Below are 26,201 nucleotides of genomic sequence, written 5' to 3'. Positions count from 1 at the left end.
GGGATCACATCTTTTTGTCTTTAAAGCCCTAGCACCTAGAACTTTACGTGGCACTTAGTAAATATTTCTGAATGATTGATCCTTGGGAAAGTTATGGGGTGAGGCATAGGTTCTGTTTCATGGTAATACAAAATCAGACTGGAGGTCACACTCATTGTTAATATGTTATCGCACCAGCATTCTGCTTACCTAGAAGCTAATGTTCATAGTATGATGGGGCTTTTAAAACACATTCTACCTTTAAAAAAATCCTCATTCGCTATGAAACTGAATGTAATTGAATTTAGGAGGAAGAAAATAGAGCCTCTAATACTTATTCTAATAAAATTTCCTCTTTCTCCTCAGGAGCACTAAGTGGGCGTAGAATTCTGTTTGACAATTTACCACTACTGTTAGCTTTGGTGTTGTTTTTGTTTTTAAATAACCAGCTCACTTGGGGAGTGTTAACTTTAATTTCACTACAATTCCTTATTCTTTTCTTTTAGTTTATATTTCCATTGCCTTTATAATTTTTCCTTCGAAGAGCTATAGATCCATGACTCATCATAATCATTAAAATTGCAGTTTCAAATAATGATTGTATTTTGCTTTTATGGAATCAACATTTTTAATACAATTCATGAACAAATGTCAAGTATGGTGATTTTTAACAACAGTTTTTATCAGGTAAAATGGTGTGAAATGTTTTAAGATTCTCTTTGAAAACTTGGAGAACAACTGTAAAAAAATTTGTTTTTCTTTTTCTAGGATTTACTTACAAGACATAAATTGCTCAGTGCAGAATTTTTGGAACAGCATTATGATAGAGTAAGTATATGAAATATTTTTAAATAATAAATTGTAACTTCTTGTTACCAGAAATGAAAGCCTTAAATTAGGTTTTATACTAGAATATTTAGTTTGTATATGTAATGTTTATAAATGGTGCTGTAGTTATTTCTCTACTAAAACAGCTTGTAGAATATTACGTGGTCAGAAGTAGATCTTTTTGATTGCCATACTGCCCTTTGAAGCTTTTATTGCTTTAAAAGAGGAAAATAGAGCATTTTGCTGCTAAAATGATAGTAAAGATAGTAGGAAAATTATCTGACTTTTTAACTTTTCCTTCCTTTTCCATCAGTTGCCCCACATTTCTGCTGCATACAAATAGAGAGACAGGGAGGCAGCAGCTGATAGGATGAGAGCAGCACTGGCCAAAGGGGATGGGAGCCCAGCTCTGCTCCTGCTCTACTGCTAACTCTGTGGCCATGGCCAAGGCAGTTAACCGCTTGGGGACTTAGAAGTCCGTCCTTATTGTAAAATGAGGACATTGGACTAGCCTGTCGGTAAGGTCCCTTCCAGCACTGAGTCAATGTCAGATGTTTCTGGTAATAGTGTCCCCCAGAGATTTGTAAATGATTCCCAGAGTGCTTGATAACTCGATTTCCCTAGACTCGCACAGCTGCCTCTAGGGCTGCCACGTGAAACGATCTCTTCCACCACTGCCAGTTCTGCAGCCTCAGGAGGATCTTCCAGGATACCCACAAACACACTGTTGTGATGCACTGTTTAACTATACATCCTCAAAGATTCTGATAGGTACCCTTAGACAAGTTAGAAGAATGACAATCCACTTAAAATTCCTATCTATCCTGCAAGATTTGGTTTAGATTTTAATTTTCCCACTACTTGTTTAAATTTTTGAAATCCTAAGTATTATGAATACTTCGTTATTCACTTTGCTGTTCAAATACATTATGAGATTCTTAGAGGCAAAAATCTATGCTTCCTCGTTCTTTTGTGTTCTTTTTTTCCTGTCTTTTCCCCTGCCCTCCACTCCCAGTGAGATCATAACACAACACTGAGCACCTAAGTCCCTCAGAAGTAGCCTCATAGATGGCTTACAAATTGCTGGTCTTTTATTTCAGCTCATGTATATTTGGATATGGGTATGTTTCTTCTTGTATGTTCATTGCTTTAAAATGGTAACCTTGTCATCATCAGGGCCTTTTTACAGTAGATAGAAGCATGGACTTGAACCTTCGATTGCCTGGAGTCTGGCTACAAGTCCTATCCCTGCCTTGGGCTAGGAAGACTTCAGCCACTGCCTTTAAGCACCCTTTGTGCCTTCAGGGTCTTCCACCCTGAACAAGGCTCTTCATAATACCTGCCTACTGCGGTCATCGTGAGGATTAGAATGTTTAATGTGATGAACATGGCACAGTGCCAGAACACAGAAAGCATTTCATAAATGTTAGCTCATTTATCATCACCACAAAGATTTTTTAACATACCAGTAATTTAAGGCCTGCCAGAGTCACAGACTAGCTAATTTCCAAGACATTTGCTACAGTGAAATCTGTTTACTCTTCAGTAAGATAGCTTCCTGCATGTTATTAATAGATGACATCAGTTAACAGGATTTTAGAAAAATGTATGTGAGGCAACTAATAAATATATGGAAAGCAGTCAGATCTTATAGAGGGAGAAGCAGTGGGGGATGTGGGTAATTTACAGCCACAGCGGAGGTTACTGCACCAAAATGCATGCTCTAAGTTCTGGTACACTTTGGCTCTGAGCTTTCTAATAACGAAAGCATAGAAAGAAAGAAAAGCAGTTAAAAGATGACAGTATTTGTACAGTAAAATATATGCTGGCTGCCCAAAAGAAAAGTAGCCTTTCCTAGCACTGGGACCTGAAACAAATTTCTCCCCTTGGCATTCCTACAGGAGAGTCAAGTTACAGTGTCATGTAGCGGACAGTCATTGCCATGGCTCTGCAGTAAATAAAGTGTCCAATTCCAGTGCAGTTCCCTGAAAGCAATCTTGAGGAACCCAGAAGTAGGTGGGAGGGCAGGGATCTAGGTTCGTTACTTATCCTTTGTCCTAATTCAGAGAAAAAAATCTGACGTAACCGGAAGGAAAAAGGGACTACATACATACTCTTCAGGCAGTTCTGCATGAAAAACTTCTTGCAACCAAGCTTGTCCAAAGAATTATGCAGCAGGAAATCTTAACTTGCATTTTCTATCAAGAACTCGAGGCGTATATATTTTGTTACTGATTAAAGGCAGGGCCAGTTGTTTTGATCATCAGTTTGATGATCATTTGAGAAGGTAGACTTAACAGCTCTTTCTGAAAAGAGAGAAATCTAACTGAAATACTTACTAAATAGATGGCCAACTGTTACAGACTGCCAAGAAGTAGGCAAAAGAAATCATGTGTAATTCTGTGTTAGCTCTAAACCAATAAAGCAAATATTTGAGGCTTTGTGGTCTCTGTTAACTCTCCTCTCTGTTGTTCCCGTGAAAGCGGCGGTAAATAATACATAAACATATCAGTGAATTCATGTTCAGTAAACAAATGAGCATGGATGTGTTCCAGAAAAACTTTCTACAAACAGGCAGCAGGTCGTAGTTTGCCATCCCCTGCTCTAGACCACAGATGAATGGCTAATGAGGACCCATCATGAATCCAGGGCACCCATAGTTTTCCCACAGACAGATGACAAAGCGGGCATCCCCTGGCACTCACTCGCCATGACCAAAGGAAAGTCTCAGGAAAGCACCAAGATCCAGCAGTCATCCTAGTGCTGCAGACTTTTAGAATGTCTTAAACCTATCTGTGGTTTATACAGACAGACAAAAAATAAAATCTTAAGGCCAACTGGCCTTATCTGCTAGGTTTTTGAAGGATAGCCTTGGCCCCGAGTGCCCATCATTTCAGTTTTCTAACTCTCTGCTTTATTGGGCTTCTAACCCTCACCATTCCAGCAATGCCACTCTTGCCAGTGACCACTGTTTTGAAGATTCAGTGGACCTGTCAGTTCTTCAGTCTGCGGCATTTGTTCTCTCTGGGGCTTCATTCGTGCTCTGCCCTTCCTTTTTTATCCCCCAGGAATCTCCTTTCTCCCCTCCATTTCTGAGCGAAATTCTTCCCATCCGTCAGATCTGAGCCTAAGCCCCACCTTCTGTGGGCCATCTGCCTGGTTAACATAGTGCTGAATTTCTCCTCTCTAAATTTCTATTCTAAATTATTTTCTCTGTTTGCCTGATACATTGAAACAGCAGGTAACTTTTCTCTTTGTGATTGTGCTTTGAGCAAATTGAGTTCTTGTTTATAAAAAATATAAATTTTTCAATCTAACTCCAAGATATGAGAGCAGACTCAACAAGCAGAAGTGTGGGGTCAGGGAGTTAGGCTTTGTGCATATGGAGTTTGGGGTGACAGGCCTGGATTTAAGCTCTCTCTATGGGCCTGGCTGGACCTGGGGGGGCTCAGTCCCAGGAGCCCTCTTCAAGGAGGGGATTGGTGGAATCACCTGAGGGTCTCAGAGCAGTCACATCAGAGGAAGACATGAAACAGAATGGCAGGGGAGCTAGGGAAGCCGTCGGCCTTCATGGTATGAGAAGTGTGTCCTTAAGCTGATTTACAATGCTGCCTACCAGTCTTTTTTTTTCCTTGCAATAATCCTGATATATTTTTTCTTATCTCTTAGTTTTTCAGTGAATATGAGAAGTTACTTCATTCAGAAAATTACGTGACAAAAAGACAGTCACTCAAGGTATGACAGACCTTTCATATAGCTTATTTTTCTGCACTTTGTGTTTGAAATTTGGATTTGGGGAAAGGGAGATGTCCTGGATGAGTCGTAGACCTTTGGGAGAAATAAATACCCTCGCCCACAGTTAGGATTTTTCAGAAACGAATGGAGTTGGACAGTGATCCATGCAGGCACTTCTCCTTATAAGGTAGAGATACACAAAGGGAATGAACAGGAGTTTGAAGAAGACTTCTGTCTCCTAGAGATGCATTATTTGAGATTCTGAGCCGTAGTCCTGTCAACTAGATGAAGGCACTGCAGGTGCTGTGCTCCTGGGCGGCACAGGCAGATGTGTGAGGGTGGGGAGAGGCGATGTGCAAGTGAGACTGTGGACCATACACAGGCTTGGCTGCTTTGTATCAAATATTAAATTTAAGATGTAAACTCTAGAACAAGGCAAACTACAACCCATGGGCTAAATCCAGCCAGCTACCTATTTCATAAGTGAAATTTTACTGGAGTTAAAGACATGCCCATTTATTTACATATTGTCTGTGGCTGTTTTGAGCTCCAGCAGCAGAATTAAAGAGATGCCCCAGAGACCCTATGGCCTGCAAATCTAAAATATTTACTGTTTGGCCCTTGATAGTTCGCTGACCCCGCTGTAGAAAATTCTTAAAGCAGTTGATAAAAGCATACCCTCCGTTCTGTCAGTAAGCAGTCCTGACAGCAGCTATAGATAAAATCACAGAGGATTTGAGGGGAAGTCATAATTTCATTCAGTTTTTTGCCAGGTCCATTTAAAATATGACTCTGCCCACAATTCTCCCCCTCATAGGTGTCTGGACCGATAGACCAAGACTCCATCCCCTCATCCCCTTCCTACCGTGGGGAAATCTCCCTTGAAGACCTTGTCTTTCTGTGGAAAGACTAAAGGACACCAGGAGCATCTGGAACACTGTGTCCTTTGATAGGAACACTCCACCATCCACATTTTCAGTCAGTCCTTTATTTCAGACCAGTATATTCCTTCTTCCGATAAGGCTGTCATTCCTGCAGCAGGGGATCCGTGACAGCCACAGCTGGGGCACAGGCACAGTCCAGCCAGGCCCCGTGCTTTTCATTCATTGCTGTTGTTTGGGCCCAGCCTCCCAGCCATCCTCTTCGTCTAGTGTTGGGGATCCCTAAAGATTTTTTCCCCGCCTCCCTTGGCTAGAGGATCATCTGCTGTCCTTTCATCTTTGGGGGTTGGATAGAACTTCTGGCAGCTGTGGGCGGAGTTTCTCCTCCCTGGACATCTGTGTGATAGAGTGGAGGTTCCTTGGGTCTCTCCTAGTCTTTGATCCTCAAAGAGCTGAGGTGTACTACTCTTGCTGGTGGTTACACGAATGCACACGGTTCACTGGAGTCAGTATCTTCTAAGACCACAAAGGCCAGGCAGGATAGTCTAGGATAGTAGCTTCTAGGGCCATTATAGAAGGAAGTGGGGAGGGGAGTTACTGGCAACTTTGACCAAATGTTAGATTCTTGGGCTGTTTGGATAAGGAGAAAGGCTTTCAAGACCCTTCTGCCATTCAGAGTTACCAACATGAAAAGAAAGGCCGAGACCACCATTTGCAAGCCCTTAGGAGTGGATATAAAGCAAGTTGCTGTCTCCTGCAGTTCATGTTAGTGGGGGCCTGTGAGTGCCTCGTGAGCACACAGAGTGGCTTCCGCACCACTAGTGCTTTAAAGATGGATTTTAATTTGCACTCTCTTTTTTGTAGCCACATTGGCATTTATTTAGTCCCATATTTATTTTGCCAGAAAATTTATATTTCCTATGCAAGACTTCAAGTTTTTTAGTGAAGGATTACATGTTTGGGCTGAGCACGGTGGCTCACACCTGTTACCCTTTCACTTTGGGAGGCCGAGGCAGGTGGATCACCTGAGGTTAGGAGTTCGAGACCAACCTGGCCAACATGGTGAAACCCTGTCTCTACTAAAAATATCCCCAAAAATTAATTAGCTAGCTTGTGGTGGCACAAGCTTGTAGTCCCAGCTACTTGGGAGGCTGAGGCATGAGAATTGCTTGAGCCTGGGAGGTGGAGGTTGCAGTGATCCAGGATTGTGCTGCTGCACTCCAGCCTGGGCGACAGAGTGAGACTGTCTCAAAAAATTAAAAAAGAATTATGTGTTTAAAGCCATCTTCCTTCAGATAACTGAAATGATCCGTTTTCAGATTTTCTTTGGTTTCTGTGATAGAAAAAGAGTACCATGAAAGCTGTAAGTCACATAATATGAACTTTTGAGTCTTCCTAAGAGTAGATGCTGGTTGCCTCTCACCGTAAGAATAGATTTTGTGATTCATGTTGATATGAAGCCTGTCTAAGCTTTTGAGTTCTTCCTATGAGTTCCTTATAAAGCCTAAGTAAAATAGATTTGTTTTCTTGCACATCAGCTTATTTTTTGTTTATGATGATGACCAGTTACTTACCCAGAGATCAGTTGTCTGGAGACTTCAGCTATCTAGAACATAGCCAGAAACCCAGACAGGAAGCAACAAAAGCAGTAAAGCAAAGACACAGCGGCGCTGCTCGCACCTTTTCTTCCCTTAGCCCTCACAAGAAGTAGGGAGCCAGGACTGGAACCCAGGCATTCTGGCACCAGGGACCAAGCTCTCCACTGCCCACAAGGACCGCAGCTTGGCACCTGCCCTACTGCCTGCAACCTGAAGAAGTGACTGCTGGTTTTAGGAAAAGGAAAATCTAGAGAGTGCAGTGACATAATAAAAGCTAGAAGTTTATATGGTATAACCAGCTCTCCAGAAATTAGCAAACCCTGAAGTAAACAGATGCTTTTTAGCATAATTGGTATCATTAGTGAGGATGAGGGGTCAGAAAACACTGGATTGTCTTCAGGATACTTGAGGAGGAGCAGAAAAATACTCACTGGTGTAAATCTTTCTGAATTCGCTATCATAAAAATTGAACCTGCGGCATGTGCAGCGTACACATATGGAAAACTTCAGACAGAAAACCCTTTATCCTGGGAAGTCCTGCTAAATAAAATTTAAAAATTGTTTTAAATTAGCGAAGGTTTGTGGTTAACAGGAATAATTGATAACTTTGCTTTTGACCATTTTCTTGAATAGTTTCTTTTTAGTGAGCCAACACAGATGCACACGTTAAGTGATAGGCTGTGACGGTCTCCCACCCTGGGCCGAAGGGGCATCTTGAACATCCCCTGCAGAGAGCAGTGTCAGGCCTGCCCTAGATGTCATCTCCTCGAGGAAAGGTGGCAGAGAGTAGGCCCTTGATAGCTTTTGAGTCATAATTCAGTTCAGTTCTTTAAGCTTTTGAGTGCCTGCTAATACTCTATGCTTAATGATGATTATAAAATACATTGGTTTTTTTGAACTTTGATTTTTCTTTAAATCTTAATGACAGTGTAAGACTAATTGTTTAAATGTCTTTTCAGCTTCTCGGTGAACTACTACTAGACAGACACAACTTCACAATTATGACAAAATACATCAGTAAACCTGAGAACCTCAAGTTGATGATGAACCTGCTGCGAGACAAAAGCCGCAACATCCAGTTCGAGGCCTTTCACGTTTTTAAGGTAAAGCAGGAAGGCCGTCAGCGACGCTTTCCACCCAGACTGGTCATCTTCCATTCACAAAGAACCGAAAGTATTAGCCTCATTTTGGTAATCCAGGTGACATAATTAAGTTCAGTCACTTTTCATATTTGTGTGCTATGACTTTTAAACAGAAAGGTAGACCCAGAAACAGGGGCTACTATTTGGATTTGGGAACAAGAAAGTTTACAGAGGAGTGTCACTTATCTTTGGCATAGAAGATTATTAACTGCAAAACAAAAGCATTACTTCATGCTTTCTGTAGAGGTTTCATTCTTAAAATCCAGTCTGACCTCTTGTGCTGAGAAATAATTTCTGCCCATTTTATTCTAAAATCAAAGTCTGTATTTAATACTAGACACTGTGTTCCAGGGTTGGCAGAGTGAGTTTATCAGCCATATTTGTGTTAAAACATGTAATTATTATGATTTTTTTCTCCAAATTGTAAAATAAGGCTTAAAGCAAAACCTGATTACCCCGACTTCACCACCACCCCCAGAGAGCATAGACGCGTGCTTTTCTGTGCTGTGGCTGCAGCTCACATGTGTCTCTGCATTTTGTTCTTTCTTTGTGCCTGATGTGCATTTCTCTCCATGCAGGTGTTTGTAGCCAATCCCAACAAGACACAGCCCATCCTAGACATCCTCCTCAAGAACCAGACCAAACTCATAGAGTTCCTCAGCAAGTTTCAGAATGACAGGACGGAGGATGAGCAGTTTAATGACGAGAAGACCTATTTAGTTAAACAGATCAGGGATTTGAAGAGACCAGCTCAGCAAGAAGCTTAATCTCCAATAAACATCTATATTAAATCCAAATTCAGCGTTTGCTGTTAGCTATTCAGCATCAGGCACTCTTATTGATTCGTGAGGAACATTACTGCTAATCTACTGTTACGTGAGCGGTTTTCATTTTACCCTTTTGTTTTTCAGTCCAGGCTGGAGAGCGTAGCTGCTGCTGCTTGCACACTAGGGCACATGTGGGCTTTCTCTTGATCTTTGTGTCATTTCAGAATTCAAAGACTCTGTGTGCTGCGGGAGTTCTGAACATGGCTGGGTTCATGAAGGCAAATGTGTGGATGAGAGTGTGGTTTAGGGAAGAGGGCATTGATACGATCAGATTAGACCTATGTGTTTGCACCCATCTTTGCTGGCGATCTGAGTGCAGTGTGGCATGCGCACACCTGGCATCCCTGCATCAGATTGCGCGCCTTCGCTGAAGGAAGATCACGCAGAGCCTTATCTGAAATCAGAGGGGAACTGTATCCAAAAATGGGAGTTTCGGGGCAGATAAAGTTGACATGCGAATAAATTGATACTGAAACTTAGCAACTTCTTAAAAGTGTGAAGAAGCCTCATAAGGTCATAAGGAAAATGTATATATGCTTTTCACAGCTTTCTAGAATTTTTTGACATTTGATTTTCTTGAGACTTGTAAACCTGGATATGTTGAAGAGTATTTGTTAATTTTACTTTTTGAAGATATTTTAAAACAGTAGAGCTAGCAGTGACACCTTGCATTTCATTTCAACACTGCTTACAGGTTTCTTTTGTATATAATTCTTAGAATGCTCATTTCTTTTAAATGGTTTAATTTGTACAGCAGAGGAATGTTATTGTAGTAGTATGTAACTATTACCTAATACTGAGTTTTTGCAAAAAACAATGAATGCTCATATGTAATTGAAATACTTCAGATCACATGAAAATGCTGATTTAACATTTAAGTATCACAGCATTAAAAGAAAAAAAAGTAAACCAATCCTTTGTATTCAGTTACCTAATGGGGTGCCATCAATAAGCCTAGATCCAGCCCTGGAGCTCAGTCAGCCACACCTTCCTGCGTCCTATTGGCCTTATTCATTTAAAGTGAGTTAAGAGTCCGCCAGATCTGTGAATGATAGAGATTATGCTAAATTAATGCTGATTCTTTGTGTGTGTGTGTGGGAAACCTCTGTACAGCACCTTTTCTTTCTTAGACTAAGTAACCCAGTACAGTAGTTGTGAAACTGAATAATGAAAACTTCGGCTTCTCTTAGAAAAAGAAAGAGTTCCTAGTCATAGGTGTCCTATGGGGAAATTTATTTTTTTTAATGTCCTGTTCCTTAATGCTGCAAATTATCAGTATTTATAAAGTAACTGATTTTGCACCACTTTTTTGTTACTGTGACCATGGCAGAACAATGTCTTCTAGACTCTATCCATGTCAAGTTATTAGAATGGTATCTGTCCATTTTAGTGATATGAAGATCACAACTAACGACTTACAAATCAGAGTTTGCCAGTTCAAATTCAGCATGGCTGCAGCTGGCTAAGAAATTGATATGATTATTCTTTGCTAGCCCCTCTAACTAATGGAATTATATATTGGCCAGTAAAACGGGCCTCCCAATTGCTGTTTCAGCAGGTTTTTAAACCTTCAAGGAACACCAGCTAGGAAGATAGTTCCAGAACATAGAGATATATTTTATTTTTATTAAAACGGCAGTCTGTGTCCTAATTGGCTCTTCCTGAGACTGTCTGTACCAGAATCTGTGTGAATTCATTCTTGTTTTTCTAGGGAAAGTAGGAAAGGCAATCTAGTCTCCTTGAAAAGAAACTGTTGGGTGTTTAGGAAGGCAGACTTGGCGGTGATGTGGCGTCCTGGCTATTGTGGTGTCGTGCTGTGTGTATGGAGTTAGTGTAAAAACATGGATTACACCAAGTGGAAGAAATGTCTCCCTGCCAGGCTCATTCTTAGAACCTAGACAGTAAAACAGCTTCCACTTTGGCAATGATGTCGTAGCCTCGGTGGAAGACAGTGGGGGAGGGGTGCAGCGTGGCAGAGGCATTCATGTGTTACTCTTGCATTGGAATCTGAAGGTAGTAAAGACTTCTGGGTTTTGTTTTTAAGCAAAACAATGTGAAAACATTTAAGGATGAAATGTTGCATTTGAAGTTATGTTCGTTTAATATATTCATATTACCAAGACTATGATACTGGAAGTGGTTTCTTTTTGTGTTATAAAGGTTTAATTTTACCTAAGGCAGTGACTTAATGTGATTTTTAACCCTTAAAAAAGTGGAGATGTATACATTTGTTAACAATGCCATGAAAGCATTTTCTTTCTCCTGAGGAAAAGTGAATTTCTTATCAGAATATCTGGCTGGCCCTGTAATTTAAATTAAAATAAAATTTTGGAGAAACAGCATCGTCTGTCTTTATGGTGTATTATAGATAGTTGTGTTTGTGTCACTGTGAACAGCTGCATCAGGAGACACACAAGCACGAATTTTATCACCAGCTGAAAGCAGATGGACAGTTAACACCCATTCCTGTCCACCTGTCCTATTCAGGGCTCCACTTGACTCTCCCCTGCCCATGTTTTCCGTACCTTTCCTAAGTTAAACTAAATGGCACCATTTCTTAGACCTAACTTTGGAGGAGTAGCTCCTCGGTCTTTGGTTCTGTGCTGCTTTGTTGTCAACACTACAAGGCTGAACTAGAGCTCTCAACCCGGAGTATTTACAGGTTACTAGAGTGAAAAGATCGTGAAGACGAGAGGACCATGGAAGCAGGAACAAGAACTCTGCCGCCATAAAGAATGTCCCTCATCTGTCCTCCAGGGTGCCTTGTAATCCTTAATTACGGATTTATTTAAACCTGTCTGTAAACGAAGCCTTTATTCTCTGGAATGAAGGCACGGGACGCGCTTTTGCCAAAAACATTTCATCCGGGTAACAAGGTCCTATTTGTTATTTCTGCCAAGTAGTTCAATCTCCTTGTATGCTGTAGTTCCCCGAAGACGACAAAGGCCCATTAAGTCATAACGTGTGACTTTGCCACTTCCTGGGATCTCCAGGCTAAGGACTGGATTCACGCTTCAGCTCAAATTCCGCTTCCTACACAATTACCAATCAAATGCCCTCCTCCCCATGCCAAGAAAGCCCCCGAACATTGCACTTCAGGCAGCTCAGGAGCAGTGCATTTCTCACCCAGCCTTCCCAGTCAGGATCTAACAAGGTCCCTCCAACCCCCACAATCAGGAAAGTGCTCTGAGGCTGCAGTCAGTGCCCAATACCATGTTCATTCTGGAGGCTAGAGCCAATCGAGGTCATGAGAAAGCCAACCCGCCGATATGCCAAAGTCCCAACCTTCAGGTGCTCCTGGATGTGTCGGGAGTGTTCTCCCGGGCCATTGTTGTGTCCTCACCACATTTTTCAGGGCCAAATGCTCACTGACCATCTGATTTCCAGAAGACGTGAAGGACAGGGTAAGATTCTCCCCGCTCAGCAATCTCAGTCCTGTTGGCTCCCAAAAACCAAGCCGGCAGAAAACCTCAGGAACAGTCTGAACATATCCCACTGGAGCTTTTCATCTACCTGCTAACATTCTGCTTACTGTCAGCCGGCACACCTGCCACCAAGCACTTAAGACCCAAGAAGTGCCTAATAAGGACCATAAGCTTTCAAGCCTCCAGGAATTCTGCCACTGTCATTCAACGCTGACTGAAGAGGGTGGTGGTGGTTGCACAAGGCTGGCTGTCGCCGTCATGCTGTGCATGCCCTTAGTGTCCTCTAAAGCCTTGCTCATGTCTGCGAGAACTGGCAGCCAAGTTCCTGTCCCCACCCTGGCTGGAAGGTGGAGCATGTTTCACCTGAGGGGACGTTCCCTAGGAGCTAAATCTCAAAGGATGGTGACCCCCTGGTTTCTATGCAGGAGACTTCATCCTCTGCAGTTTGTTAAACTTGTTTTTTTCTAGGTAGCACTTCAGTGGTAATACCCCAGAGATTTCAGGAAAAGATTGACATTTTTTCAACATTCTGCACAAGATTGACAGGTTTTACAGATGAGCTTTAGCTCCTAAAAGCCCCTTTCCCTTGGTAATAATTTATTATCACCTAAATCTTGGTGTTCTGTGGCAACAGCATGGTCTGGCTCTAAGTTTTGGTAGCTGAATCTTCTGTTGAGATGCAACTGGCGTGCAAAGGCGGGAAGAGCCGCAAGTTATCTGGGAAGGCTTCTGCCCAGAGGAAGTTTCCAGGCAAGATTGCACCCTGGTGGCTCCCTCTTTCCCATGGGCTGCAGCTTGAAGACCTGAAGTCCCCTTCAGCCCAAACCAGTCCCAGGGAGCAAAGACCCCGCTCTAGAAACTGCTCACAGAGACCTTTGAATATATCCCCATCATGTTAAAGTCCTCGCCTGTGTGGAGAAAAAGGAAGTGAGAGTCCCACTGCACCAAGCCCCCTCCTAACCTCAGGGGCACCTTCTCATGCTTAGCTCAATCTCCCCCCGCCCCCAAATGGAGTTTCACTGTTGCTGCCCAGGCTGGAATGCAATGGCGCAATTCGGCTCACTGCATTCTCTGCCTCCTGGGTTCAAGTGATTCCCCTGCCTCAGCCTCCCATGTAGCTGGGATTACAGGCGTGTGCCACCATACCCAACTAATTTTGTATTTTGCAGTAGAGACGGCATTTCTCCATGTTGGTCAGGCAGCTGGTCTCAAACTCCTGACCTCAGGTGATCTGCCTACCTCACCCTCTCAACGTGCTGGGATTACAGGTGTGAGCCACTGCATCCAGCCCTCCCTTAGCTGAATCTGTGTGGTCCTGGGCTCTCCCTAAGGTTTCTGGGATCTCGCTCCTTTGAAGATCCAGGGCATGAGGTAGGGTTGGGTGCCAACCTGTGTCATCTGAACCCTGTCAGTCCCCATGCCCTGCCCTTGACACCCACTTCTGCTAATTGTGAACACCTGTGACTCTGCCTCGGCACTCCCCTCTGGCTCCAAATGCAGGAAGGACTGTCCCTAGAAGCAGCCCTCAGCTGATGAAGATGATGATGGCTAGTGGGTAAATACCCCAGTGTCCTTGGCTCTCAGCTGGGACAGCTGCACCCTCACCTTCCAGAGCCCACAGCAGGGCTGAGCTCTGATGCCCACTGCATTAACCAGGTTGCTAGAAACCTTTTGTGAGATTCTTTCCATCCCTGGCTCACATCCCACTCTGTCGTGTCTCCTGGGATCAAGTCCCAAATAAATAACCAACATTGGAACCCTTATCTGAGGGTGTGCTTCTGGGGTAACTCAAACTAAGACATGCTCATTCTGTTTGTTCAAACTCACAGCCATGCCCGTGGTCATCCAGGTGAGAGACCTCTCTCCTGAAAAAGGAGGCCAGTGGGGCAGCTAACAGTGCTGCCTGCCCTTCTGGAAGCATCCTTTCTGTCTCTTTTGCCTCAATATTTAGGAGAGGCTGGCCCCGAAGTATACATCAAAGCCTGACACCAGGTACGGAGAAGCCCAGCTCAGCAGAGCCGCTGTTGACCACAGCTTCTGCTGCCTAAATCTCATCTTAAATTGTAGCTCCCATAATTCCCTGTGTTCTGAGACCCCAGACACAGGCTGTCTGTCCTCAAGTCAGCCAATGCCTCCTGACTCTTACCTTTCAAAAGCAGCTGGATAGGACACACTGTCTGTAACCAAACAGTTCTTCATGGCCATCAAACATGCTAACAAAACTGGAAAACTCCAGGTTTTCTTGCGTTCTGCCCCCTTTTAAAAAGACTTTTGAAAGATATACTCTAGCACAACAAAATGATTGCGCAATTGGGAATTGGAGCCAGAATTTAGGAAACGTCCAGGTTGAGAAAAGAATTGGGATGGGGACAGTGGAGAGAGGGCTAGGGTCCGTGTGGAGGCAGAGACAACCCAGTGGTGCTGGGGCAGCTCAAAGATGCCTGAAGGGGCTCCTCTGCGTTGCGGGTCCCTGTGAGCATTCCCTGCAGTCAACCTGCTTTCATTTTTTTTAAATGTCCACTGGGTGGCAGTAGAGCTCCTGGTTTTTAGCAGGTGCTGAGCTGGAGGAAATGGAGCATTCTTCGGGCAAACCTGGGCAACAACAGAGACCCTGGGATGTCATGACCCAACTGCCCTGAGCTTCCTGGACACCGTTTTGAGCAAAAAGTCAGGCACTGTCTAAGGGGGCTGTGAAAAGAATGACAGAGGGCGGGATGGATGCATGAGAGTAACGTGAAAGGTACAATGTAGGTGGTAGGTACCTGGTTGCTTTGTTTGCTAATAAACTTTATTTTTTGGAAGAGTTTCAGATTCACAGAAAACGTTGCAAAGATGATACAGAGAGATCCCATATACTCTGCGCCCCATCCTCCCTGTTATTAGCATCTCACATGACTGTGGTGTGTTTGCTAAAATTAAGAAACCAATATGGATACACTATTATTAAGTGAAGTCCATACTTTATTCCAAGTTCCTTATGTTTTCCCCGATGTTCTTTTCCTGTTCCCAGATTCCATCCAGGACCCTATGTTCTATTTAGTGGAGAGTTTCTCAGACTTTGGTTTTTGCTGACAGTTTTGAAAAGTACTGGTCAGTTATTTGTGGAATCTCCCTCAACTGGGATTTGTCTGCTGTTTTTCTTTTGAGTAGGATGAGAGTATGGGGTTCAGGAGGAAGACCATACAAAGTGCTTTTTTTTTTTCTCTCTCTGAGATGGGGCCTCACTCTGTCACCAAGGCTGGAGTGCAGTGGTTCGATCTCAGCTCACTGCAGCCTCAAACGGGGCTTAAGTGATCCTCCCACCTCAGTCTCTCGAGTAGCTGGGACTGCAGGCACATGTCACCACACCAGGCTATGTTTTGTACTTTTGGCAGAGACAGGGTTTCCCCATGTTGCCCAGGCTGGTCTCAAACTCCTGAGCTCAAGCGATCTGCCCCCCTCCATTTCCTAAAGTGCTGGGATTACAGGCGTGAGCCACGGCGCCCAGTGTAAAGTGCTGTTTTCATCATGTCACATCAACGGTGCACACTGTGGACATGACTTCTCCCTGTTGATGTTGACCTTGATCACCTTTCTCCACAATCACTTTTTATTTTCCCTCTTTCAGTTCTGTACTCTGAGGAAGGAAGTCACTATGTGCAGCCCATACCTACCAAGTAGGGAGTTATGCTTCACCTTCTTGAGAACAGAGTATCTACATAAATTATTTAAAATTTTTCTGCATGAAGATTTGTCTCTTTTCCATTATATGTTTTTTTTTCCTGTAAAATTCTTTCAATTTTCTGTATGCTTCAAATGTTTCATAATGAAAAGGTGGAAGAAAAAATAAATGATAAAAAAAAATGGCTGGGGTGGGGGTGATGATGTACACCCTGCACATGCTACCAAATACAAGGGCATGGGGGCTTCAGGGGCATCTGGGGATACAGCAGCACATGCAGCGCCTTCTCCAGAATTCACTTCCCAACTGTTATGGTTTGGCTGTGTCCTCATCCAAATCTCATCTTGAATTATAGCTCCCATAATTCCCACGTGTTGTGGGAGGGAACTTATGGAGGTAATTGAATCATGGGGGTGGGTCTTTCCCATGCTGTTCTCCTGATAGTGACTAAATCTCACGAGATCTGATGGCTGTATTCATAAAGAGGGGTTCCCCTACACAAGTTCTCTCTGTTGTCTGCCACCATGCAAGATGTGCCTTTCACCTTTGGCCATGATTGTGAGGCCTCCCCAGCCATGTGGAACCAGCAGTCCATTAAACCTCTTTCCTTTGTAAATTACCCAGCCTCGGGTATGTCTTTATTAGCAGCATGAGAACTGACTAATACACCAACTGCCCACCCGCTGCAGCACACAGATGTCAACAACAATCTCACCTGCACTGTGTCCAAAACAGAACTAGATGGAGGCGCACCCGTCAGGACCCTCGAACTCAGGGCACCAATGCCCCCTGGTTTCTTAAGCCACCAATGTGGGAATCACAGTTCATTTCCTCCCCCCATCCAACTGAAAGCAAATTACATTCTACTTTAAAATGCTTTAGTTTCAAGGTTGCAAGTCAAACATCCTTGAAATTATTAGAGCAAGCCTTCTAAAGTTACAAGAAAGCTCGTTTCCCTTCTTAGGAAACAGAAATGCAATTTTATGAGGAAGCCATGCGGAATACATGTACATTTCATTTAAGTGTTCTGGTAACTTATAGGTAAATCTTTGCCAACCTTTTCCTTATTCATCTAAGAAATCCAACTACATCTTTCTAAAGCACCATGACAGGAGATTTCCCATTCATTAAGTTCTTAGTGCACAGCCAACAATCCTCCTCAATGTTTGCTGAGTGATTGCCAAGGGCTTTGCCAGGCCTACTTCACTCAGTCCTCAGGACACTCAGAAGCATGGCTACTCTATTCTGATTTTAAGAGGAGGAAACAGAGGCACAGAGAGGTTAAGCCAAGACCACACAGCAGCAAGTGGCAGGGAGGTGGGTGCGACATCTTTTCTTCAGCCCAGCCGTCTGCACCCTCTTCCAAATGCCTGGCTTCCTCGAGAACCTCCAGAGCGCGTTGCTGGGGCCTGAGGAGCAGTGTCAAGGGTCGCGAAATCCCATCTGCTCTGATCCACAGTCACAGAACCACCAGCCAGGAAAGACGATTTGCCACCGTCCCCTGACAGGCTAGAACCGGAATGTCCTGCCCCCCTGGGCCACTGCCAGGGCCAGGCCGGGGCAGGCTTCAAAAACTGTAGGGTCCACGCCGGGGGTCCAGCGGTCTGGGGTGGGGCCGGAGACTCCAGACGCTGCTGCCACGAGGACCACACTGGGTGGAGACGGGGGGGGGGGGCGTCGTGGGGGTAGGCGACCCCAGCCGCGGGGGCGGAGAAGGGCCCCACTCCCGGCGCGCACTCCAGGTGGTGGCGGGGCGGGGGCACACAGCCCAGACGAGTGCCCGGACCGAGGGGGCGTCTCCGGGGTGCACCCGGGCGGACTGCGGCGTCGCTGGGATACTGGATCTCCGGGAGCTCAGCGAGGCCACAAATGGCCACCCGCGCAGAGCCTCGGCTGCGGGCTTTGCCACATGTCCCCCCACCTCGAGCCAGAGCATGGCCAGGTCGGAAGCCAGCGTCGCGCGCCTTTCACCCCGACCCCACCCAGGGCTCAGCGCAGCGCCACGGCGAACCGGGCCTCCCACATGGCCGCGTCCCCGCAGAGTGTCCCAGTAGCTGGGAAGGAGGCCGCCCTGTCCTTCCGCCTGGGGTGGCCCTACCCAGGGAGACCTCCAGTGGCTCAAATCCTCGGACTCCCAGGAGCCAAGTGGCAGCGCCCCGGGGCTGGGGCCTTGGAGCCTGGGAAAGCAACCGGCTCCCTTGGGGAGTCCTGAGTGCAGGCGCCTGCCCAGGCCAGGATCCTGGCCAAGCCCGACCTGCCAAGGGGGCCTGTCCCTGCGCCCCAGAGCCTGTCCCTGCTGCCCCGAGGTCCTGTCCCTGCGGCTCAGAGAGCCTGTCCCTGCTGTGTCGAAGTCCTGTGCCAGACTCAAGGCCCTGTCTCCCACTCAGAGGGCCTGTCCCCGCCCAGGGCCTAGGCCTAGAAAGTGGACACTCAAGAGTCCCCACGTGATGTTTAGCGTCCAGCTGACAGGCAGCCGTTCTGCTCCTATGGCGGTGGCAGCCTCTGCCTCCCGCACTGAGCGCAGGACTCAGGTCTTCCAGGCCTGGCAGTGACCCTCAAAGGCCTAGTTCTTCCTAAGGGCAGCAGCTTGTTGGGGTGCAGTGCGAAGGGCGACCCTCCTTGAGCCCTGGAAAGCACCGGAGACGCTTCTGCAAGAGGCAGCTGCTGTTGAGCCTGGCGCCCAGGGAGGTGGTGACGAGGAGGCACCACTGGGTGACTCTAAGGGACACCAATCCCAGGATTGATAGGTTGGCCCCCCTGAGAGTCCAGGGAAGAAGCAATACACATGGCATCACCCTGCTCAGTATGCTCCAGACCACCACCAGCCAAGCATGGAGACAGGACCCTGAGGACGACTGCTGGGCTCTGGAGGGCTGGGCGGGGGTGAACGCATCCTAAAGGCTTGGTGCAGACCTGGACATGGCCCAGGCGTGGACTCCCTACTTGGTAGCGTTTGTGGAGTGAGGAGAACCCCATGCCACTGCCACATGGCTTTTGTCACTTGCATCCAATCACAGTTCCTGAGGAAAGGGTCCCCGAGACCCCCGTTGGCAACCCTAGGTGCGAGGGAGGAAGCCTGGGCGAGCGACTGTCCCCATGGACACCGCAGGTGGTTTCTCCCTGACATACATGGGAATGTCGGTGAGGTCAGAAAGACAGCAAATCCTTTATTCCTCATGTGAGAGGTGGACCTTTGACCCGGACCTGCAGTTTTGAAGGACAAAGTTTTAATAACTGTCTCAGTGAAAAAACCTGTCAGGTTAAATATTACTACATTTTGCAAATCTGAGAGACGAAATGTCAAGTTCATGCAGGCACTGAAGCGAAGTGCAATGGCAGGGCATGCATTTCCCCTCTCCCCAGCCTGCTTTCCTCCTGGAGGCCAGAGAGAGTAAGAGCTACCTCCTAGGCCTTCTCTGAGCACTAAATAAGCCAGGGTTGGTGAGGACCTCGGAGAGTGCCCAGGTTAACACACGCTTGCTTGGAAAAATCACTGGGTGTCATGTGTGTAGCCGTGACCTTTAGGATACTCCTTGCCTTGACTCATCACCTCTGTTTGATGGATGAAAGCACAGCCACTCACTGGCATTTACTGTGCTAGAAACATCCTGGTGCCTTCCCTGCTTGGGCCACTGTACCTTGTAGCCACTGTTACAGCTAGTGTGTGCTGAGCCCTGCTACCAGCCGTCATGGTGCTGAGTGTGGCTGTGCCTTGGTCCTTCTACTCCCACACAGTGAGGTCAGGACTGCCAGGATGGTGAAGCACAGTGGGGAAGAGCCCAGCAGGTCGCCCTGTCTGCTGCCTAGACAGAGCCAGTTTATCAAGACAGGGGAATTGCAACAGAGAAGAGTAATTCTCACAAAGCCAGTGTTATTATTCTTCAAATCGGTATCCCTGAGCATTCTGGGATCAGAGTTTTTAAGGATAATTTGGTGGCGGGGGAGTTAGTGAGTCAGGAATGTTGATTGGTTGGGTAGGAGATGAAATCACAGTGAGTGGAAGCCGTCCTCTTGCCCTGAGTCAGTTCCTGGGTGGTGGCCACAAGATGAGACCAGCCAGCTTATTGATCTGTGTGGGGCCAGCTGATCCATCAAGCGCAGGGTCTGCAAAGTATCTCAAGCACTGATCTTAGGTTTCGCAATAGTGACATTATTCCCAGGAGCGATGTGGGGAAAGTCAGAATCTTGTAGCCTCCAGCTGCATGACTCCTAAACCATACCTTCTATTCTTTGGGCTAATGTGTTAGTTCTACAGAGGCTGTCTAGTCCCCAGGTAAGAAAGGGGTTTGTTTTGGGAAAGGGCTGTTATTGTCTTTGTTTTAAGCTATAAACTAAATTTCTCCCAGTTTGTTCCACCTACACCCAGGAATTAACAAGGACAGCTTGGAGGTTAGAAGCAAGATGGAATTGGTTAGGTCAGATTTATTTCAATGTCTCAGTTATAATTTTGCAATGGTGATTTCAAGAGCAGTCACCCTGAAGTTCAGGACACCCAAGAAAGCACTCCTAATCTGGCCTCTGCTTCCAGCTCGGATTTAGGTCGCAAGAGACTGCAGTCTTACAGTAACAAAAAGAGAACAAGCAAAATAAGAACCAGCGTGCTTCTTATGAAGCTAGCAGAACGTGGTAGCAACAAAGAACCTGGAAGAAGTAAATTCCAGAGCATTCTGAGGCTTTTGTAGGTGAATGGGAAGCTGAGGCAGCTTCCATACCTGGAGGCGATGCCTCATCTGGATGACAGCAATCCTGCCAAGGATGGAGACTTGGCCAGGATAGGGGAAGGCAGTCAGATCTTGGAAAACAGGGCTTGTGGGACAGACTGGAGTCTGGACAAGCCTCAAACACAAGAACAGATCACTTGGCCCAGAAATAACCTCCTCTGAGTTTTGCTAAGAAAATAGCAATAGGGCAGAGGATGGTAACTAGAACGAAACTGTGTAATCCAAAACATTCTTGCAGTGATTGGATTCTGGGGCTCTGCCAGAGTTGAATCCAAAGGTGAATCAAAAATAGCTGAAATTGAAACCAATTGGCTCCCAGTCTGTAAGATCAAAAGGCAGTGGCTCAGGAGATTGGCGACTGGGCTCCCCACAGAGAATGCACCTGATTAAAGTGGCAACTCAGTCAAACCTTGTTCTAGAAGGAATCTGGAAGATCCACCCTTGCACCAGATGATGGGAAAGGCTTACCATCAACAACATGATCATATGTGAAATAACATTATCCCACGCATCCAAGAAATTCAACAAACCCCAAGTACGATCAGTGCAAAGAGATCCACATAGTAGGTCCTCAAATATGTTGAACATGCAAAGAGGTGTTAAAGCAAACTAAATATGGCCTGAGAAGGACTCCGTACTTCTATGTTTGAGCTCTTGTGGACAAACTGCAACCTAACTTAATAGGTAGACAAGATTGAAAACCTAACTTAGGAGCCGGGCGCTGTGGCTCATGCCTGTAATCCTAGCACTTTGGGAGGCCGAGGTGGGTGGATCACCTGAGGTCAGGAGTTCAAGACCAGCCTGGCCATCATGGTGAAACCCCATCTTTAAAAAAAAAAAAAAAAAGAAAACCTAACTTAGGAGTATGCACCTGTAACAATAGCTGAGTCTCGGCCAATCCCAGTGGCCCTCCTTCAACCACTCATACACTGCTGAGTGTTCAGACTGTGTTGAAATAAAGCAAATGCTGAGCTGTAACCAATCCAGTTGTTTCTGCACCTCACTTCCGATTTCTGTAGGTCACTTTACTTTTTTTTGGTCTATAAATTTGTTCAGACCACGAGGCACCCCTGGGGTCTCTCTGAATCTGCTGTGACTCGGGGCTGCCTGATTCATGAATCATTCATTGTTCAATTACATTACACTCCTTTACATTTAATTCGACCAAAGTTTTTCTTTTAACAGAGGAAATCTTGAAAGCAGCAAGAGAAAAACCACCCATCCGTCAGGGAAACAACAATACAATTAATGGCTGGCTTCTCTCATCTGCATCTATAGAAGCCAGAAGACAGTGGAATGGCATATTCAGAGTGCTTAAGGAAAAAACTGTCAATCAACTCTTCTATATCCAGCAAAATTGTACTTCAAAAATGAAGGCTGAATGAAGATATTTTCAGATAAACGAAGACCGAAAGACTTGATTGCTAGCTGGCCTGCCTCAAAAGAAATACTACAGAGCCCGGCGCGGTGGCTCACACCTGTAATCCCAGCACTTTGGGAAGCCGAGGCAGGTGGATCACAAGGTCAGGAGATCAAGACCACCCTAGCCAACATGGTGAAACCCCATCTCTATGAAAAATACAAAAATTAGCTGGGCCTGGTGGCACATGCTTGTAATCCCAGGTACTCGGGAAGCTGAGGCAGGAGAATCACTTGAACCCGGGAGTCGGATGTTGCAGTGAGCTAACACCACTGTACTCCAGCCTGGTAACGGAGCGAGACTCCATCTCAATAAAAGAAAAGAAAAGAAATACTAGAGAAAGTCTTTTAGGGTGAAAGGAGGAGATTCACATGTTAAGCTGAATCCAAAGGGTAAATCCAAGTAGATAGTACCAGAATCATACATATGTACATTTACGTAACGGATAAATATGTTTTGCTCTTATTTCTTCTTTTAACTTCCAAAAGACTTAAGTTTGTATAAAGCAGTAAGTATAGCTGTAGTGTTATGTCTATAATATATAGATCTACTATCTATGATAAAAATGGCATAAGGGAGGGAGGAGGGACGGATTGAACCACATGAGGCGAAGTTTCTATATTTTAGCAGAATTTAGTATGGATCTGCAGTAAATTGCGGTGAGTTAAGGCGCATATTGTAATGCCTAAAGCAACCACTAAGGAAAAAAAAAAACCTCAAAATGTTGTTTACAAATCAATGAAAGGTCAGATACAGTGGCTCATGCCTGTAATCCCAGCACTTCGGGAGGCTGAAGCAGGTGGATCGCCTGAGCCCGGGCATTTTATTTATTTATTTAGAGACAGTTTTGCTCTTGTTGCCCAAACTGTAGTGCAGTGGCGCAATCTCAGTCCACTGCAACCTCTGCCTCTCAGGTTCAAGCAATTCTCCTGCCTCAGCCTCCCAAGTAGCTGGGATTACAGGTGCCTGCCACCACACCCAGCTAATTTTTGTACTTTTTTTTAGTAAAGATGGGGTTTTACCCTACTGGCCAGACTGATTCAAACTCCTGACCTCAGATGATCTACCCACCTTGGCCTCCCAAAGTACCGGGATTACAGGCGTGAGCCACCGTTCCCAGCCTAGCCCAGGAGCTTTGGACCAGTCTGGGCAAGATGGTGAAACCCTGTTTTTATTTAAAAAATACAAAAATTAACTGGGCGTGATGGTGTATACCTGTAGTCCTAGCTACTCAGGAGGCTGAGGTGGATCACCTAAATTCAGGGAGGCAGAGGCTGCAGTGACCCATGATCACACCACTGCACTCCAGCCTGGGTGACAGAGTGAGACACTGTGTCAAGAAAAAAAGTTAAAAAAAGTTAAAACGATACACCGAAAATATGTATTCAACACAAAAGAAGGCAGTAATGAGAAACAGGGTAAAAAAATGATAGGAGACATTCAGAAAACAAATAGCAAAATGGCAAATGTAAACTCAAACACGGCAATACTTACATTAAATGTGACTAGTCTAAACATCCTATCAAGGCGGCTACAGTCTAAGTGGGTAAAAAGCCAAATCTAGCTATATTCTATCTAGAAGAGACACATCTTAGATTCAAAGACACAAATCGGTGGGAAATGAAGGATGGAGAAAGATAAGCCTTGCAAACAGTTAAACCACTTCCCATATGACCTAGCAATTCCATTCTAAGGAATCTTCCCAAGACAAGTGAAAACTTATGCCACACAGATGCAGTACCTGGAGCTCGGAGCAATGCTATTCATAACAACTATAACTGCGAAACAATCCAAACGTCCACCAGCTAATAAGTGTAGAAACAAAGTCTGATGGAGTCATACGACGGAATTCCATTCAACAATTAAAAGGAAGAGACTACTGGTACCCGCTACAACATGATGCTCAAAAATATTATGTCAACTGAAAGAATCCAGGCACGAAAGACTGCATATTATATGATCCCATTTATATGAACTGCCCTAAGTTTATGAGAACAGAAAGCAGTTCTGTGTTTGTTTAGGGCTGAGGATAGGGCAAAAAACTAATTGCAAATGGACATGAGGAAACACTTTGGGGTGATTAAAATGTTCTAAGGCTGGGTGTGGTGGCTCACGCCTGTAATCCCAGCACTTTGGGAGGCTGAGGTGGGTGGATCACCTGAGGTTGGGAGTTCAAGACCAGCCTGAGCAACATGGAGAAACCCCATCTCTACTAAAAATACAAAATTAGCTGGGCATGGTGGCACACACCTGTGATCCCAGCTACTCAGGAAGCTGAGGCACGAGAATCACTTGAACCTGGGAGGCAGAGGTTGCGGTGGGCCAAGATGGCACTACTGCACTTCAGCCAAGAGCAAAACTCTCTCCAATTAAAAAAAAAAAAAAGTTCTAACACTGGATTATATAGTTGCTCAATTCCATAAATTTACTAAAAATCATTGAATTGAAAAAAGTAGCAATTAACCAAACTAATGAAAAAGTAGCAGTTAACCAAAATGACGAAAAAAAGTTTAGAAACACTTTATTATTAGAAAAAAAAGAAAAAAAACAATAAAAGAACACTTTATCATTTTTAAAAGTTTGTGTTTTTTTAATTGACTAAACAATCTATTGAGAAATAAAATAATAATTGAAAATACATTTTTCTTAGCACAAAGTAGAGATAAGATACTATCGTAATATAGAAATAAATAATAATTTCCAGGCTGGACACGGTGGTCCATTCCTGTAATCCCAGCACTTTGGGAGGCTAAAGCAGGTAGACTGTTTGAGCCTAGGAGTTTGAGACCAGCCTAGGTAACATGGCAAAACCCCACCTATGCTAAAAAGACAGAAAGCTGGGTGTGGTGGCATGCATCTATAGTCCCGCTACTTGGGAGGCTGAGGTGGTAGAATCATCCCTTGAGCCTGGGAGGTTGAGGCTGCAGTGAGCTGTGACCGCACCGTGACACTGGAGTCCATTCTGAGGCATAGGAATGAGATGCCGCCTCAAAAAAAAAAAAAAGAATAACTTCTGTTGTATCAAACTTTAAAATAAATTTTCAATTGAAGGTGAAATAAAGACATTTCTGAAGAAATTACAGCTGAGAGAATTCATAGCCTGCAGACTCACCAGACAAGAGATGCTATCGGGAGCTCATTAGCTGAAGAGAAATGATCCAGATGAGAACGGGAAGGAAGGCATAAAGACAGCCAGAAATGCGAATCTATGGGTAAATATAAAAGATGATCTTACCTCTTTTCTTCATTTCTTTAAAAGGCAAAAATACTAATAATATATTATGGAGTTTATAACATGTGAAGCAAAGTCTATGACATGGATAGATCAAAGATAACAGGAATAATTACACTAATGTAAGGTCTTGTGTTATACAGAAGTGGTTTAATATTAATTTAATGTAGATTGTGATAAATTAAGGATGCATGCTTTATTGCCTCCCTGAAGCAACCACTTTAAAACCATCAGGTAAGATGAGATAAAATACCATACCATGCTGGATTAATCCTCAACAAGACAGAAAAACAGAAGCCTCAAACAAATCGGAAACAGAAAAACTTAACCATGAAACTCAGCCATATCAGTACTTCCACTAAATGTAAACAGGGTAGCCGCTCCATTTAAAAGACAAAAATTGTTAAGATGACAGCAAGAATGAGAGGAAGAAACAAACAAAAACAATTGGACTAGATTAAAAGAAAAAAAAAAAAAACAAGCCCCAACTATGTACTGTTTACAATAGATGTACTTTCGGCCCAGGCACGGTGTAATCCCAGCACTTTGGGAGGCTGAGGCGGGCGGATCACAAGGTCAGGAGTTCGAGACCAGTCTGACAAAATTGGTGAAACCCCATCTCTACTAAAAATTAGCCAGGCACGGTAGTACGAGCCTGTAATCCCAGCTACTCAGGAGGCTGAGGCAGGAGAATCGCTTGAACCTGGGAGGCACTCCAGCCTGGGTGACAGAGAGAGACTCCGTCTCAAAAA

At 44.8% G+C, this 26,201-nt stretch overlaps 1 protein-coding gene across 2 annotated transcripts in view; it reads left to right on the top strand.

The window, feature by feature from the left end:
• CAB39 (calcium binding protein 39) overlaps positions 1-11,332 on the top strand; it is a 102,769-nt gene extending 91,437 nt beyond the window's left edge. For both annotated transcript variants that reach the window (XM_017529052.1, XM_017529053.1), the window contains exons 6-9: positions 748-807; positions 4,477-4,542; positions 7,981-8,124; positions 8,742-11,332. In XM_017529052.1, coding sequence (XP_017384541.1) covers positions 748-807; positions 4,477-4,542; positions 7,981-8,124; positions 8,742-8,930 — 459 coding nt within the window. In that variant the 3' untranslated portion in view covers positions 8,931-11,332. The remainder of the gene's footprint in view (positions 1-747; positions 808-4,476; positions 4,543-7,980; positions 8,125-8,741) is intronic.
• The last annotated feature ends 14,869 nt before the right edge of the window (positions 11,333-26,201 follow it).

Source organism: Cebus imitator, unplaced genomic scaffold (genome assembly GCF_001604975.1).
Source record: "Cebus imitator isolate Cc_AM_T3 unplaced genomic scaffold, Cebus_imitator-1.0 Scaffold57, whole genome shotgun sequence".
In the NCBI taxonomy this organism is placed as follows: Eukaryota; Metazoa; Chordata; class Mammalia; order Primates; family Cebidae; genus Cebus; species Cebus imitator.
The sequence above is the reverse complement of the archived record's forward strand: the minus strand, read 5'-3'. Positions and strand labels throughout refer to the sequence as shown.